At 33.2% G+C, this 17925-nt stretch overlaps 2 protein-coding genes, 1 long non-coding RNA gene and 1 pseudogene across 7 annotated transcripts; 3 read left to right on the top strand and 1 right to left on the bottom strand.

The window, feature by feature from the left end:
• Window positions 1-1090: 1090 nt before the first annotated feature.
• On the top strand, window positions 1091-6210 carry LOC146880869 (putative disease resistance RPP13-like protein 1; annotated as a pseudogene). The gene is made up of 3 exons (XR_014986299.1): window positions 1091-5003; window positions 5261-5534; window positions 5748-6210. The product of XR_014986299.1 is annotated as a putative disease resistance RPP13-like protein 1 (transcript).
• Window positions 5852-10928, top strand: LOC114170543 (cysteine-rich receptor-like protein kinase 10). Of its 2 annotated transcripts, XM_085668634.1 has the most exons (6): window positions 5852-5989; window positions 9239-9394; window positions 9478-9687; window positions 9907-10144; window positions 10289-10439; window positions 10518-10928. In XM_085668634.1, the coding sequence occupies exons 2-6, from the start codon at window positions 9283-9285 to the stop codon at window positions 10821-10823; spliced, it is 1017 nt and encodes a 338-aa protein (XP_085524760.1). In that variant the 5' UTR covers window positions 5852-5989; window positions 9239-9282; the 3' UTR covers window positions 10824-10928. The 2 variants fall into 2 exon arrangements, with proteins under 2 accessions (XP_085524760.1, XP_085524761.1); XM_085668635.1 differs by lacking the exon at window positions 5852-5989 and having other exon boundaries at window positions 8778-9393; window positions 9490-9687.
• Window positions 10929-11102: 174 nt separating this feature from the next.
• On the top strand, window positions 11103-15034 carry LOC146880868 (uncharacterized). Of its 2 annotated transcripts, none has more exons than XR_014986301.1 (3): window positions 11103-11156; window positions 11716-13170; window positions 13343-15034. It is a non-coding gene; the product is annotated as an uncharacterized LOC146880868 (long non-coding RNA). The 2 variants fall into 2 exon arrangements; XR_014986300.1 differs by having other exon boundaries at window positions 11141-11251.
• On the bottom strand, window positions 12292-15241 carry LOC114169208 (cysteine-rich receptor-like protein kinase 10). 2 transcript variants are annotated; one of them, XM_085668633.1, is made up of 7 exons: window positions 14382-15241; window positions 14115-14228; window positions 13835-14037; window positions 13536-13746; window positions 13010-13247; window positions 12719-12869; window positions 12292-12637 (listed from the first exon to the last, which is right to left on the bottom strand). In XM_085668633.1, the coding sequence occupies exons 1-7, from the start codon at window positions 15154-15156 to the stop codon at window positions 12329-12331; spliced, it is 2001 nt and encodes a 666-aa protein (XP_085524759.1). In that variant the 5' UTR covers window positions 15157-15241; the 3' UTR covers window positions 12292-12328. The 2 variants fall into 2 exon arrangements, with proteins under 2 accessions (XP_085524759.1, XP_027910053.2); XM_028054252.2 differs by having other exon boundaries at window positions 13835-14004; window positions 14382-15240.
• Window positions 15242-17925: the final 2684 nt, after the last annotated feature.

The following is a 17925-nucleotide window of genomic DNA, read 5'->3' as shown; positions in this document are numbered from 1 at the left end:
TTCTACATTAGTGACTCCTTGCATCTAAATGTATTTCAGCATTTAAAATCCAATATAAATTATTCTTCCTTGTAATATTAAAGGTGACAAATTCAAAATTTGCAAGATTTAACATGTTTAGAAATAGTACATAAAATAATAGTAATAATAATCATCATCATAATAATAAAAATAATAATAATAATTTGAGATGAAGATTGATAAAGTCCAACTATTCTTATGACGAAAATAATAATATAAGATAAAATTGTAAATGAAGAAAGGACTAGGAAGAACCTAGATTAAGACATACAAAACATTGTCCTTAGAGAGAAAAAACTTCCACTAATCCTCAGTTGATTGGAGCATGGTGCTGATAACGCGTTATAAAATAAAACTAATAACAGAGAGAAGAATAGAAGAATAGAAGGAAAAGGAAGTATAGACAATGAGAGAATAGGAAACAACTTTTCTGTTGTCTCTCTTATTACTCATAGGAAGAGTCCAGTCCTATTTACAGATACAACATGGTAACCCATGTAACCCATAAATGATAGAAATCAAATAATCAAATATTTAATAATATATATATATATATATATATATATATATATATATATATATTAAAAGAAAAAATAAAATAAATACAAAATTAAAAGAAAATTAGTAGATTAGCCTATCTTCGAGCATGTGAGACAAGATTTTGAATCTACATTAACTGATTCTAAATCAAGATATACATCTTAATCCCTAAACCAAATAAATGATCCATTTTATAGTAGAGATATTAGGATATTTTTAGTCCAATAATCTCCTCCTATTCACAAGAGTCTCTCTCACTTCTACATAATACCTTTGCACCCTTACAATAAATTGATAGATAAGATCGAATATGTGAAACGTGATCAGAGGTTCTTATGCTTTGTAGACTTTTCTTATGTCTTCTTTTCATGATTGAGTGGGCACGTTATCATGTGATGGCAGAAATTATGTACGATGTAGGACCACTCGGTTTTATCGCATTCATAGTAAGCCATCCAAATTGACTAGATGCAATAAAGTTGTTAGATATTATGTTTCATTGTTTTGCAAATATATAATTTTCATCTCTATAAAATTGGAACTGTAAATTTAGTTCTAAAGGTTTCTAAAATTAAACAGCTACATCTTCTTGGCCAGCCATCCTTTATTGAATTAAAGCCATCTCCAACAAAATACTCACTCATTATCTTTTGTCAGTCCTTCATCCACCTAACGAAGCTGCAATTCCAATTTTCAAATCTTCTCTTTGATTTGGCCACTCATTTCCGACCATGCCGGTGCTTGAAACACTTGGTGGTGCTCTTTTTGGTGCTGTTCTTCAAGTGCTATTTGACAAGCTGGATTCTCATCAAGTTCTGGACTTCTTTCGTGGGAGAAAGCTCGATGAGAAGCTGCTGAAAAATTTGAGGAGGAAGTTGGTGTCCATCAATGCTGTGGTTGATGATGCAGAACTAAAGCAGTTTACTGATGCATATGTTAAAGCGTGGCTTGATGAGGTCAGAGACGTGTTGTTTGACGCAGAGGATCTGCTGGAGGAAATAGACTATGAATTCTCCAAAAGTGCATCACAACTTGAATACCAGAGCAGTGCTAGCAAGGTATGCAGTTTTGAATCCAAGCTCAAAGAAGTTCTTGATGACCTTGAATCTCTTTTAAACCAAAAGGATGATCTAGGTCTGAAAAATGCTGCTAGTGTTAGATCCGAATTGGGTAATAAAGTGTTAGAGATAAAAAATGAATCCTCATCGTTGGTGGCTGAAGATGTTATTTATGGCAGAGATGATGACAAAGAAATTATCCTTAATTGGCTGACATCAGACAGTAACAATCATAACCAGCTGTCAATACTTTCTATTGTGGGTATGGGTGGGATGGGTAAGACCACACTTGCCCAACATGTATATAATGACCCAAAGATTAAAGAAGCTAGATTTGATGAAAAAGCTTGGGTTTGCATTTCTGATGAATTTGATGTTTTGAAAGTATCAAAAGCAATTATTGGGGCTTTCACTAAATCAAAAGATGATAGTGAAACCATAGAAATGGTTCATGGAAAAATGAAAGAAAAGTTAACAGGTAAGAAGTTTCTTCTGGTTCTGGATGATGTTTGGAATGAAGACCGAAACCAATGGAAAGCATTACAAACTCCTCTTAGGTGTGGAGCTAAGGGAAGTAAAATTCTTGTGACAACACAAAGTAACAAAGTTGCTTCTATCATTCAGTCAGGTTACATACACCAACTAAAGCAATTGCATGGAGTTCATTGCTGGCAAGTTTTTGCTAAACATGCATTCCAAGATGAAAACTCTAAGTTGAATTCTGAATTGAAGGATATTGGTATGAAGATAGTTGAAAAGTGCAAAGGATTACCTCTGGCCCTCGAAACGTTGGGATGTCTTTTACACACAAAGTCATCTGTCTCAGAGTGGGAAGGTGTATTGAGAAGCGAGATATGGGACTTAGCGATAGAAGAAAGTAAAATCATCCCCGCTTTGTTGTTGAGCTATTACCATCTTCCTTCTCATCTCAAGAGGTGTTTCGCTTGTTGTGCATTATTCCCCAAAGACCACCAGTTTGACAAAGAGAGCTTAATTGGCTTATGGATGGCTCAAGATTTTCTACATTGCTCTGACCAGAGTAAGTCTCCAGAAGAAGTAGGCGAACAATCCTTCAATGATCTATTATCGAGGTCATTCTTTCAACAGTTAACTATAAATGACAACGAAACACATTTTATCATGCACGACCTTCTCAATGATCTAGCCAAATATGTTTCTGGTGAAGTGTGTTTCAGGTTGGGAGTTGATAGAGCAGAAAGAGTTCCAAAGAAAATTCGTCACTTTTCAACTATAGTTGATCCTGTTCAATATCGCAAGAGTTTATGTGATGCTAAAGGTCTACGGACATTTATATTCATTCGGGGGCACTTTGGGATGTCAATGCAAGAGTTGATCTCAAACTTTAAGTTCTTACGACTCTTATCATTGCCCGAGTGTTATGACATTAAAGAGTTGCCTGACAGTATAGGAAATCTTATACATCTCCGCTCATTAGACCTTTCTGGTACTCACATAGACAGACTTCCCGACTCAACGTGTTCACTATGTAACTTGCAAGTGTTGAAGCTTAACTATTGTTACTTTTTGGAGCAGCTGCCCATGAGTTTGCATGAACTCACCAATTTGCGCTGCCTTGAACTTATGGGTACTACTTTAAGAAGGGTTCCAATGCTTTCAGGGAAGTTGAAGAATCTTCAAGGACGGATGAATGACTTGTTGTTTGACGAAAGCAGTGGGAGCAGTATTCAACATCTAGGAGAAATTGATCTTCATGGAGAGTTGTCAATTAAAAATATTGAAAATATTATGAATCCCTATGATGCAATGACAGCGGATTTGAAGAATAAAAGACATCTAGTGGCACTAAATTTAGAATGGAATTTGAAGCGGAACAATGAGAACTCAATGAAAGAGAGAGAAGTACTTGAGAATTTACAACCTTCCAAACATTTGAAGCGGTTGTTAATCGATGGTTATGGTAGTACACAATTTCCCAATTGGTTATCTGATAACTCTTTATCAAATGTGGTGTTCTTAACCTTGATGCGCTGTAAATATTGCCTGTGGATGCCATCCCTTGGACTTCTGACATTTCTCAAGAAGTTAAGACTTGACGGCCTTGATTGCATAGCAAGGATAGATGCTAATTTTTATGGGAATAGCTCTTCTTCATTTGCATTCTTGGAAACGTTGCACGTCGATAATATGAAGGAATTGGAAGAATGGCAATGCATGAAGGGTGCTTTTCCAAGTCTTCGACGTCTTTCTGTATGGACATGTCCCAAACTGAAATGGAACTTGCCAGAGCAACTTTCTCATTCAAAGGATCTTATTATTGAGCGTTGCGAACAACTTGTGGCTTCAATTCCCAGAGCAGTAGAAGTCGAAGGAGTGAAGACGGAGGCATCTTCATTTGATATGATAGGGCCCCTCGTATCTCATACACCTCTTAAATTGGATATTTATTTTTGTCGGGGCATGAACATTCCTACGAACCTTTGCTACCATTTCCTTGTAGAATTGTGTATCAGTGATAGTTGTGACTCTCTCACGACCTTCCCTTTAGACTTGTTCCCAAAACTCTTTAAGCTTGAATTGGACGAGTGTCGTAACCTACAGATGATATCACAGGTGCGCCCTCACAATCATTTGAACAGTCTGATAATTGAAAGATGCTCTGAATTTGAATCATTTCCCAACGAAGGATTATTTGCACCTCAGCTAGAGAGATGTCGGATTGATAAATTGGAGAAATTGAAATCAATGCCTAAACACATGTCTGCCCTCCTTCCATCTCTTGAATATATGTCTGTACAACATTGTCCAGTAGTGGAGTTGTCTGACGGATGTTTGCCACCAAATCTAAAAGAAATGAATCTCAGGAATTGCTCCAAACTTGTTGCCTCCCTAAAGGGGGCTTGGGGAACCAACCCTTCCCTAGAATGCTTGCATATTGCTGAAATGGATGTGGAGTTTTTTCCGGGTGAAGGTTTGCTTCCACTCTCTCTTGCTCACCTAATCATAGACAATTGTCAAAATCTTAAGAAACTAGACTACAAGGGTCTCTGTCACCTCTCCTCTCTTCGGAAATTGAGTCTTCATAAATGTCCTATACTCCAATGCTTGCCAGAGGAGGGTCTGCCCAAATCCATTTTAGAACTCAGAATTAGCCATTGTCCGTTGCTCAAACAGTGCTGCAGGAAACAAGAAGGTGAAGACTGGAAAAAGATTGCTTGCTCACATTAAAACCATATGGGTAGATTGAAAGAGTCGCCAATCAGGAGCTGTGCTGATACAACATTTTAAAATTGCTTTGGACTTTGGAGATGATTCCATACCCATCTCTTTGTAGATATAAAATTCTGTCCACATCTGCTGCAACTCACAGTATTCTCAGAAGTTTTGAGGCAAAAACTCCCGACAGTGAGTGCATCCAAATTGATGACCATAATGGATTTTCATTTGATGTAATGTAAACAATGTACATCTAATTTTATAACAACATTATGGACGTTGTTTTTATAATGGACCCAAAAGCACCATTATAATTAGTTTGTGATGGTTGCAAGTTTTAAATCCTTCCTATCTTGTACAATCTTAAATTTTAGATGAGTTAAATTCAATATAATGTTATATCAACTGAAATTCTTCTACTTTCATTGAATTGTTTTCATTCTCAGATACCCATATGATTAACAATACCGCCACCATCAGAGTTCTTATGGCCTCTACAATTGCCGTGGTGACGTGGTTGGATACTTTTGTCAATTTTGTGTCTCCAATGCTGCCAGAGAAGTCCTCAGCACTGCCCCAATAGGGTGTCTGCTATGCTGTGGTATGATTTCTGCATTCTGAGGTACTCAAATGAGAACCTCTTCTGGAAAATTGTTACCTACCCAATATGGCATGCTGTTGAAACAAAAAACATTTCCAACAAGGAAGAGATGAAGAAAGGTGAGGATTGAATGCATGTAGTTGAAGGAACATGTCTAAAGATCTATAAATTGATCATGTATTGCTCGTTGCAAAATACAACAAGTTATTATATACAAGAGTATTTATCTAGAGACTATGTTTGTCAACAAATTAGGCTCAGCTTATTTTCAGATTATATAGTATTATATACAAGAGTATTATATATACGATCAGCGAATCACTTATTTTCAGATTAGACTCAGCAACTGAAGATGTTTGGTAGAAGATATGATCATCATACTTTATAGCACAACTTCAAGTCCAAATCGTCCATCCTGATTTCTGTTCTCGATATTTGGCAACTTGGGCTAATGCGGTTTCCAAACACTGTCTGCACCCTTCATTTGTGAATTTGTGAGATCTCTAGAGCACTGTACCGAGCCATATCTTCTCTCAGTGGAACTCAAACAAAAGACATCCATATAAAACAACTGGTTAGTTTCCTTTGTTGCTTTTCTGATCAAACTTCTCACAAAATCATCTCCTCTCTGAATATCTTCCATGTTAGATATATTTTTGTCTCCAAGACTATACGATGATATGTTTGTTAAAACAGTCCCATAAAAGCTCTCATTGGAGCTATGATGCTCCGACACTTCTCATAAATGGCATATTCCGTGTTCGATATGTATCGGACACCGATACTCATATAATACTTATATGACACACTATGTTCAATTTGAATTTGAAAGATACTTTTTTATCTTTCATATGATTTTAACAATTAAAATATGGAACAAATCTTATATTATTATTATTTTTTACATATTGGATATTAGATAAATAGATTAACTTCATTTTTGTGTTAGTTAACAATGTGTTGTTGATAGTTTCAAACAAAACATGTCTACACATGCCGTGTCCTATATTTTTCTAATTTAGCTTTATCTTTTTTGTGTCTGTGTCGTATTCGTACCCGTTTCTGTATCTGAACAACATAGCATTGAGTATCTTAGAAAGACAATGATACTTTAACCTATTTTTTTTAACTGACTTTTAATCCACTACTTTAATCACCATTAGATCATCACATCATATCACTTAAAAGAATTAAAATAAATGATCTAATGATGATTAAAAGAGTGGGTTAAAAGTAAGTCAAAAAAATGTGGGTTAAATTATCTTTATCCATCTTAGAATACAGAATTCATACCAAACCATAGTAGTAGAGACACAGAATTGGCAAAAGTATCCAACGACATCACCACGACGATCATAGAGGCCATACACAGGACTCTTGTTGCCTATGCTTTTGTAGTTATAATCTTTGCTTGTGGCTGCATCTGAAGATGCCCATCTGAGCATTTCATCAAGATTTGTTTGGTATACAGTCACTTCCCACAAATTTTGGAAAAAAAACCGAAAATTATGAAATGTTTAAAAAATTAAAATTAAAATAATAAAACAAATAATATTTTACGGCGTTAATAATATTTTTTAAATTTATTTTGGAATAATTTAAATTAACTGTTAAATTTAGTAAATATTCATATTTCGTTAAAAAATATTAAATTACTTATACTTAAAAAGTAAAATCTTAGAGTAAACTACTTAATTGAGTGTATACATAAAGGTGAATTATTTTTGTTTAACATTTGTTTTTCAATTTTATCATTTAAATAAAAGTTTTTAAATTAAAATAATTATTTTATCAATTTTATTTTTATGAATGATTGTTTTTAGATTTAACAGTATTTTCAAAAATTAAAAAAAAAGTATGAAGTAACATATGTGAGAGTCATCATTCTTCATTAACAGAGATAGAAAAAAAAAACTAAATTAAACAAAATTTAAAAATATTACGACCTGATCGAAAAAAAAATTATTAGAACCGAATGAAAAACTGAAGGAATATAAAGATTAAATACGTAATTTAATCTTATAAAAATTATTTATAAATTATGAACAAAAATGTCAATTACTTCTCCAGAAACATGTGACAATCAAAACTTGAAAGAAAAAAAATAAAAATATCAAATAATTAAAAAACTAATAATTGGAACAATCGTCAACAAAATAAACATGAATAAAAAATTAACTTCCATAGTATATTTCTTTTATATTATTTTCTTATATTATAATAGATATAAAAAAATTAATTTATTTAAATAGTATTATTTTATGAAATTAATATAAAATATATTAAATAACCAAATAATTAAAAATTAAATGATCCAATAATTATAGAAAAAAAAATAATACCAAAATGTAAATTAAGGATAAAAACGCAAGTTACTTCCATCGAGACATGTGGCAGAAAAGAACAAAAAAAAAAAAAAAACTAAAAAACTAAAAAACTAACCATTGAACAGAACTAACCCTAAACCAAATACAGGATCCATTTTATAGTAGAGAGATATTAGAATATTTTTATTCCAGTAATCTCCTTCTATTCACAAGAGTCTCCCATTTCTAATCTACATTTACACTTGAGTCCCACAAGCGTGATTGTTGAGTTCTCTCATTTCATCTTTTCATGATTCGGTGGGCACGTTATCACGTCATGGCTGTATAGGACCACTGGGTTTTGTTTTATTCATCACAGATTTTGCAACATCCATGTGTTACATCCTTTTTTGTGCATGCCCATATGAAATAGGAGTCTCATTTTTTGAATAAAACAACTTCACGCATTCATAATCTCTTTTTTCTTCTTAGAGTCCAAACAAGTATGAGTTGGTGGTGGCGTGTCGCCTGTTTGTGAAAATGCTTGGGAGAGCCATGGATCGCAAAGAAAAACGGGATATATATTTTTTTTTCTCTCTTACTTTTTTTTTTCTTCCTTCTAAACCCTATCACTTCTGCATTTTTACTGTAGGTAATTGTCTTTTTTTTTTCTGTAGAGTAAATTAACTATTTTTATTTAAGTTTCTAGATAAAATATTTATTTTGGTTTATGTTGTTGAAATGTTTTTAAATATTTTTAGCCCCTCAATATTTTGTTTATCATAAAATCTTATATGTTTTGCGTTGCATGATAATGTATGTAATTAAAACAAATGATATAAATTATTAAATGGTTAAATATATTTTTAATAGTTTAAGTTTTAGTGAAAATTAAAATTAGTTTAGTTTCAAAATTTTGTAAAATTTAGCCTTCAAACTTTAGACATGTGTGAATTTAATTCTTTTAATCAGATTTGGTGAGATTTATTTGGTGTTACAAACGCGTTTCATAAAAGTATTCGAGTTATTTATACTTTTTGACACACATTTTCGCTTTAATGTTAGTTGTGAGAAACGCAATTGAAACGTCAAATAAACTTAACAAAATTTTACTAAAATGACCAAATCCGCGCATTTTTAAGATAACAACAAAATTGGTTTAAAATTTCAGAGATGAGGTAATTCTAATTTTCACCGAAAATTAAGGGACAAAAACATATTTAACCCATTATTTAATAATAACATGTAATAAGGACATAATTGCAATTTAACTAAGATAGTTCTATAACTTTAGAATTTGAGATCATGTTCACATAAGACAATGACATTTTCGTTAGATTATAAAACATGTAATATAAAAATGCAAAGGTTTTAGTTCATCTTCTGATAGAATAACAGAAGAAACTTCATATATGGATGCACCATGTTGGGAACACAACTAAGCGTGAGATCAATATGCTTTGTTCAAAATATGGCTATTTGTTCAAAATAAGAGACTCAGACACTTGTCTTTGTAGATGGAATTCGGCGATCATCATTTCATAAAATTCAAACCGAGGAAATGTTGAATACTGACCTGCCTATAATCCCATTAATCACAATTCTACGTAGCACTGATACCTTTTCAGAAGCAGCTAAATTGGGGGAAGGTGGATTTGGCTCTGTTTACAAGGTTTTCATTATTTGAATTTGTGAAATATATTCTTTATTGCTTCCATCTATTTCTATGATTTTTTTATCCCAAACTTTTATCTGGGAATTCTACCAGATGGAAGACAAATAGCAGTGAAAAGGCTGTCAGAATTTTCTGGTCAAGGTTCAGAGGAGTTCAACAATGAAGTAATGTTCATAGCTAAATTGCAACATCGCAACCTTGTAAGACTCTATGGATGCTGCTTGGAGGAAAACGAAAAGATACTTATATACGAGTATATGCCAAACTCAAGTCTCTACTTTCACCTGTTTGGTATGTTTTCAGATTGCTTTTCACAAAAATTGGTATCAGTTAATGTCAGGTGGTGTTACTACGGGTTTTAAATTGTTGGGTTCTTTCAGAGGGAACAGTGGGAAATGCTATAATATCCTTTGGTATTTTTTTTTCCGTGTTAAGGAAAATACTTAGCATTTGCTGTTTTGCTAAATGGCCAGTGTTGTTTAAATCCCTTCTGTCTTCTTGAGTTGACAGATGATGAGAAAAGAAAACAACTTGATTGGAAAGTAAGATTAAGCATTATCAATGGAATTGCAAGAGGTCTTCTATACCTTCATGAGGACTCTCGACTCAGAGTAATTCATAGAGATCTCAAAACTAGCAATGTTCTATTAGACCATGACATGAATCCCAAAATATCAGACTTTGGATTGGCAAAGGCATTTGAAATTGGACAGAACCAAGCAAATACAAAGCGAATAATGGGCACTTAGTGAGTTCTACTTATACCAAACATAACTTAAAAGTAGCACTTGTGAATGCTTATTTCAGAGTTTAATTATTGAAAAAAAGATGAAATTCCTTGTTATAAACTTGAAACAAGAGAAATTAACAAAGCTTTATTGACTTGCATCAGTGGATACATGGCTCCTGAGTACGCTATGCAAGGATTGTTTTCAGTGAAATCTGATGTTTTCAGCTTTGGAGTTCTAGTTCTAGAAACCATTTGTGAAAGAAAAAACAATGGATTCTATCTGTCGGAACATGATGAGACTCTTCTTTTATACGTGAGTAATCCCTATCATCAATACTTGCTAGCAGAAGTATAACAGTATCATTCTCAAATTAACTACAAATAATTGCAGGCTTGGAGAATATGGTGTGAAGGAAAATGTTTGGAATTGATGGACCCAATGCTGGAAAAATCCTTCAAAGCCAGTGAAGTTGAGAAGTGCATACACATTGCGTTGTTGTGTGTTCAAGAAAATGCAACATACAGACCAACCATGTCAGATGTTGTAATGCTAGGGATTGACAAATTAAACCTTCCAAAACCCAAGCACCCAGCATTTTCTGTTGGAAGAAAGTTCTCAGGGGATGAACCAAAATCAAAAAGATCCAAGAATCTTCTTAATACTAATGTAACAATCTCTATTACTTTACCAAGGTAATGTATAATTACGAAAAGGATTTGTCTCTCCTCAAAAGTGACATACTAAAGTTGTATTTATCAGAAATATAAATGTAACAAGTATCACACGGATCATTGTTATCAATGACTGAGATTTATTCATGTAGATATTTATTTAGACATATAACACTTCGACAAATAAGAATATTCTACAATCATTCAGCATCTTTTATTATATATATATATATATATATATATATATATATATATATATATATATATATGTATGTATGTATATATGAATACTATGGGATATTTTCATGGTAGGACACTTTTATTCTTTGAACAATACGACGCGCAGTCACATCAACTGGTGCGTGATGTACATCTCTTCTCAAAATTCTGATAATTTGTATGTGTTCAGTAGGTTCAATGCGTGTTCCAATAAATGCTCTCAATATATGCTTGGTGAGCGTGTTTATCCTTATATATGGTTCAGTAATGTTCTTTTAACTATGTTACTATACCATGTACAAGATCCTTTTAATTCTCTTTGTTACTGATTTCAGTTTATACAACTTTCTACTGGCGAACTATTATGTGACAAAATAAGCTTTCAATGATTTGTGGCAATTCTTGAGAAGTAGTGATTAGATAACTCCTCCGAACTGAACATTGATTCATATTCTATCTGTCTCTCCTTGCAATTGAATCACCGCCTTTCAAATTCCTTTGTTTTTCTATATATTGGTTCTCTCAATGCTAGTTGATTTTTTCAATTTTTTGGCTCACTTTTCAAATGATATTGGTATCACGTTTCTTCCGGAAGGAATCTAAAAGTTTGTGCATGCCCATAGGAAATAGGAGTCTATTTTTTTATTAAAACAACTTCACATATTCATAATCTACTTTTTTCTTATAACCCAAACAAGTATGAGTTGGTGGTGGCTGTCGCCTGTTTGTGAAAATGCTTGGGAGAGCCATGGAGTGGAGCACAATGCCCATGGGTTTGCAAAGAAAAACAGGATATGGTGATGCTTATTACAAAATCGATGAAGTGAGTTTTTCGTGCCTGAAAATTGGGGGATACGCCACTCTTTATTAAGAGCTTCATATTCGAGTTAAGTTGACCTGTTGGTATTGTAAATATTTTCTTGTTAATCCGTTATCATGGCATATCCTGTGAGTTTGAGGCTATTTTGTTCTCATCGCAAATTTTTCCTTTCCTGTTTTTAGGAGCAAATATTGAGCTATGTTCATTACTGACAGATATTTTGGTTTCCACTTCCTACTTGAGCATACATGTATATTTGTTTTTTTATTTTTCTCCAAGATTGCTGTTTATAAAGTGTACATCAGGTTGAACCTTAAAAGAGTACATTATTGATAATGGAACAGTGACTAGGGTGTAGATGTGGATGCTGGCTGGCAAAAGTTTGGCAGGTTATGACTGGTCCGGTGGTGGTGTATCGATGCTGAAGATTTGTGAGGTGACACGCAATGTCCCATGAGGAGAACTAATGAAATCAAATACAAAATTGTTCATTACCTCGGTATAGTAACAGAGGTTGTTACATCATTAATGGAAAGATTCTTGGAACTGTTTGATGTAGAGAATTCCACTAAGGTAATTCTTCCTATCGAAAACGGAGGGTGCTTGGGTTTTGGAAGGACCATTCCCTCACTTGCCAACATCACAACAACATCAGACATGCTTGATCTATCTTTTGCATCTTCTTGAACACACAACAAACCAATCTGTATGCATCTCTCAACTTCACTCCCTACGAAGGAATTTTCCAGCGTTGGATCCATCATTTCCAAACATTTTCCTTCACACCATATTCTCCAAGCCTGCAAGTATTGTTAATATTGTCATGCATCAACTAGAATTCTTGAATAGTTCTTGGCCATATATAACATGAGGAGACTTACATACAACAGAAGAGTCTGACCATGCTCTGACAGATAGAATCCGCTATTCTTTCTCCCACAAATGATTTCTAGGACTAGAACTCCGAAGCTGAAAACATCAGATTTCACTGAAAACAATCCTTCCATAGCATACTCGGGAGCCATGTATCCACTAATGCAAATAAATAGAGCTTTATTATCTGTCATGTTAAGGTGTATGAAAACAAAGAATTTCTTTTTTCTAAATTACATGCTTAATAATTTCTCCATAAACCTTATTGTTTAAGAATCTTTAGTATGAGTAAAACTCACTAAGTGCCTATTACTCGTTTTGTATTTGCCTGGTTCTGTCCTTTTTCAAATGCTCTTGCCAATCCAAAATCTGATATTTTGGGATTCATTTCAGGGTCTAATAGAACATTGCTAGCTTTGAGATCTCTGTGAATTACTTTCAGTCGAGAGTCCTCATGAAGGTATAAAACACCTCTTGCTATTCCATTGATAATACTTAATCTTAATTTCCAATCAAAATGCTTTTTTCTCTCATCATCTGACAACACAAAAACAGAGAAGAAATTGAGCAACAAGACAGCATTTGAAGATCTAGGACATGATTATTCATTGCATGATATAACTTGAATTTAGTTTCAGGTTATGAAAGGAGAAGAGAACGCTTCTATGGGTATTATTATCCTGTCTTGCTGTTCCTATTCTTAAAATCAAGAGTACCCCATATACATAAAGTACTTTAAAGCACCATAGACAAAATGTAAGGAAACAATTGCAGAGCAAGCATTTGTACTTTTAATTGAAGCGTCGAAGCTGTGTAAGAACATACCAAAGAGGTGAAAGTCGAGGCTTTTATTAGGCAAATATTCATAAACCAGTATCTTTTCATTTTCCTCCAAGCAACATGCAAGAAGTCTCACAAGGTTGCGATGTTGCAGTTTAGCTATAAGCATTACTTCATTATCGAACTCCTCTGAGCCTTGACCAGAAAATTGTGACAACCTTTTAACTGCAATTTGTCTTCCATCAGGCAGAATTCCCTGACATACATAGCGATCAATCAATAAAACCACATTGAAAGATGATAAAAATAAAGAATGCAAATCCAAAATTCCAAATCACTAAAACCTTGTACACTGGGCCAAATCCACCTTCGCCCAGTTTTGATACTTCAGAGAAGTTAGCAGTACTTTGTAGAATTGTGATTAATGGGATAGTAGGAAGGTCTGGATTCAGTGTGTCCTCAGTTTGAATATTGTGATATGATGATAGAAGAATGGCACGAGGTATCAGCCCATCTACATAGTCAAATTTTCGTGTTCTTGTATGAACTAAATAACCATATTTGAGTATGGGATGACAAATAAGCCATAAAAAAAATTGTCATGTATTGTTCAAGGAAACTTACCTTTTCTAGTTCTACACCACCACCAATATACACTCAAACATAGTACAGTTATCGACCCCGTCACACTGAAGCTAATAATCAAGATTTTTGACCTGTTATTGCCCCCTTGTTTAGCTGTAACAGTATAAAAGAAGAATAATTATTTTCCAAAGAAATCAACCTCAATAAATAAACAAACAAGTATTACCTGTGTCACAGAAAGTCAATACTATCCCAATTTACAATACAACAAATGAAAAACCTGTTACTGTAAGATCAATGAATCACCTAATTTCGGATTAGGCTCAGCAACCGAAGATGTTTGATAGAACATATGATCATCATACTTTATGGCACAACTTTCAGTCCAAATCGCCCATCCTAATTTCTGTTCACAACATTCGGCAACTTGGGCTAATATGGTCTCCAGACACTGTCTGCACCCTTCATTTGTGAGATCTCTAGTGCATTGCACCGAGCCATACCTTCTCTCAGTGGAACTCAAATTAAAGGAATCCATATAAAACAACTGATTAGTCTCTTTAGTTGCTTTTCTGATCAAACTTCTCACAAAATCATAACCTTTCTGAATATGTTCAGTTTTGGATACATTTTTCTCTCCAAGAGAATGCCATGTTGGGTTTGTGAAAACTGTCCCATAAAAGTTCTCGTTGGAGTACCTTAGAATGCAGAATTCATACCAAACCATAGCAGAGACCCTGTTGGGGCAGCGCTGAGGTGCTTCCTGGGCAGCAGTAGAGACACAGAATTGACAAAAGTATCCGACAACATCACCACGACAATCATAGAGGCCATACATAGGACTCTTGTTGTCTATGTTTTTGTAGTTATAACCTTTGCTTGTGGCTGCATCTGAAGATGCCCATCTGAGCATTTCCTCAAGATTTGTTTGGTATACACTGCTGAGAGGTTGTTGTGTTGTGTTTTGACAGTTACTTCCCACAAAAATGGGTGTTTGTGCCTTCGTAACTTGTGGTCTGAGACTCAGCAATATGAAGAAACCATAGCATATTGATCTCAGGTGTGGTTTTTTTCCCGACATAACTCTGCAGTTGCTCAGAAAATGATTATACGAAAAATCAAAAACATTATAGTACCGAGTGATCCATTTGATTATACATGTATATCCTGATAAAAGAGTATATTAATTCCATCTTAAGTCAACATAGTTATCTCTCAAAGTCCTATCTATCTTCAATTATGTGGAAATTTCTCTGAAGGAACACCCTTTTCAATTTTTTTCAAACTGGTTTACTATTTTTAATATGGTTTACTATTCCAAGTCAAAATTTGAATTTTAACCTTCACGTGTTAAGAATATGTCAAAAACAAAAGAAAAAAAATCAACGTATGAATTGGGTTTCCTTACCAAATTCTGAAATGTTTTGAAAATTAAAATTAAAATAATAAAAATAAATAATACTTGACTTTTCCAAATAAGAGTTTGGAACGTTCACACAGAAGTCCAGAAAGTAACTGATACACACAAATGCAAGCTTTATATTTATGCTGGTCAGCCGGCCCGCGCAGGCTGCGACCTGTTGGTTTTTGCGGGCCAGCAGATTCATTATATTGGCCCGCCCTGCGTTTTTCTGACGGATCGGCCCACCGGACCAAGCTCATATTGCCACACCTATTTAGACGCACACTTAGATTTCCAACAATATATTTAAAAATTAAATTAGATATTTATCTTTTTGTATTATTATTATTATTTTGTTGTTCTTGTTCTTTTTCTATTATAAAACAAGGTTAGAGGACTGATTTTTACATAGAATGAATGAGATACTCAAAGTTTTATTTTATCTTAAAAGAACGAAAATGTTCATATAGTATTGAATGTGTAATAAATACAATGTACTATTAGCTTCATGTTTAACGCAACAGAAGACTTCTTTAGTCTCCAAAAAGTCCCATATGACTACTTTTCCGTTCGGCGCCTTCTCCTTGCACCTTCAAGTCTTCTTCAGTACCTTCCAAATTTACCATTTTACCCCTAATTAATTTATAGTTGCTGGTAGGTGAAAACAGGTGGAAGAGCGGTAAATATCATTTACTGCGGCAACATATTTTGTCTGAGCTGCACCCCCAGCTTCTTTCTCCTCTCCGTTTCTTCTCAAGTCCTTTGTGCTTTCTAAGTGTGGTCCCTTTCATCTCAGTGGTTCCTTCATTTTAATTCTCTTCTCTATACTTCATTCTCTCCTTGAAGGTGGTTCCTGGTCCAAGGTTCGTGTTCAGTCACGGTGGTCCCTTCATTCTCTCATTGTATTTTTTTTTCTTTTTATTCTATGAAACGGATTTCGTGATCTGTTTCAAGAAAAAGCAAAATGAATTTCAAAATCCGTTTGATATTTCTTTTATTTATTTTTTTTCAGAAACGAAATTCATGATCCGTTTCAGAAAAGTATGAAACGGATCTTGAAATCCGTTTCAGAAGTTTCCATGTTTTTTTTTATGAAACGGCTTTTGGGATCTGTTTCATACTTTTCTGAAATGGATCACGAATTTTTGTTTCACAAATTTTAAACTTTTTTCCAGAAACGAAATTTGTAATCTGTTTCAGAAAAGTATGAAACAGATTCCAAAATTCGTTTCATAAATTTTCACGTTTTCTTATCATTTAGTTTAATTTATTTTTCGAAAAGTTATTTAAAAATTAAATATTATATATAATTTTATTTTTAGATATATATTAAAAAATATGAAAACAATAAAAGAAAACAAAAATTAATAAATAAATAAAAGATTTCAAATTTAAAAAACATATACTTTAAATAAATTAAAAATAGTTATAATACAATGAATAATTTTTTAATTTACAGTTTAAGTATTTTTTTTAATTTAATTTGTTTTACGATTTTTCTTTTATATAATTAATTAAGAAATAAATTAAATAAAAAAGTAAAATTTAAAAAGAGTCAACTTTAAATTAATATATATATATATATATATATATATATATATATATATATATATATATATATATATATATATATATATATATATATATCACTCTCTTAACCATGAAGTCAAAAACTGAACAAAATAAATATTAAAACTAAAATAAAATAAAATAGAATATTCAAAAAAAACACGAAACGAATATCAAAATCCGTTTTCCAAATACATGAAACGGAACGCAAAATTCGTCTCAGAATTAGCAAAACCAAATTAATAAACGGATCTTAAAATCCGTTTCTGGAAGTTGTGAAACGGATTGCGTAATCCGTTTCATATAAAAAAACACAATTTTCACGAAACGGTTTTCAGAATCCATTTCTAAGTGGACGAAAAAATAAATGTGAAGGGGAAGGTTCATCAATTACCGTAAACATTCACGAAAAAACATTAAAAATTTGACAAAACTTAAGTGGACGAAGGGGGAGGTTGTTTGTGAATGTTGGAAGCATCGTCGCGGGACTGCTTGGGTTGGTGCTTGCTGGTGCTTGATGATCTTCTCCACACAGCAACGTCAATGGGTGAATGGAAAAATGAAGGCAAAGAAGGCAGCAGTAAGGGTGAATGGAAAAAAGAGAACCTGAATTTAAATGTGCCTCATGATTAGGGGTGATCATGGATTGGATTTTTAATGATCCAATCCACATCCATTTTAGATCCAAATAACTGGATTAGATTTTCGATCCAAATCTATTTTTTCAAAAAAAGTAGATTGGATTTTTTAGAAATCCAGATCCAAATATTTAGATCAAGTTTAAATCCAGATCTAAATATTTGGATCAAGTTCAAAATCAAAAATCCATTTTTCATAAAATAAATTCAAATTAAATTTTTTAAAACGTGTGTCCATAGG

This window comes from Vigna unguiculata, chromosome 11 (genome assembly GCF_037176805.1).
Source record: "Vigna unguiculata cultivar grain cowpea cultivar isolate G323 ecotype 2 chromosome 11, ASM3717680v1, whole genome shotgun sequence".
Lineage (NCBI taxonomy): Eukaryota > Viridiplantae > Streptophyta > Magnoliopsida > Fabales > Fabaceae > Vigna > Vigna unguiculata.
This window is presented reverse-complemented; position numbering and strand designations above follow the sequence as displayed.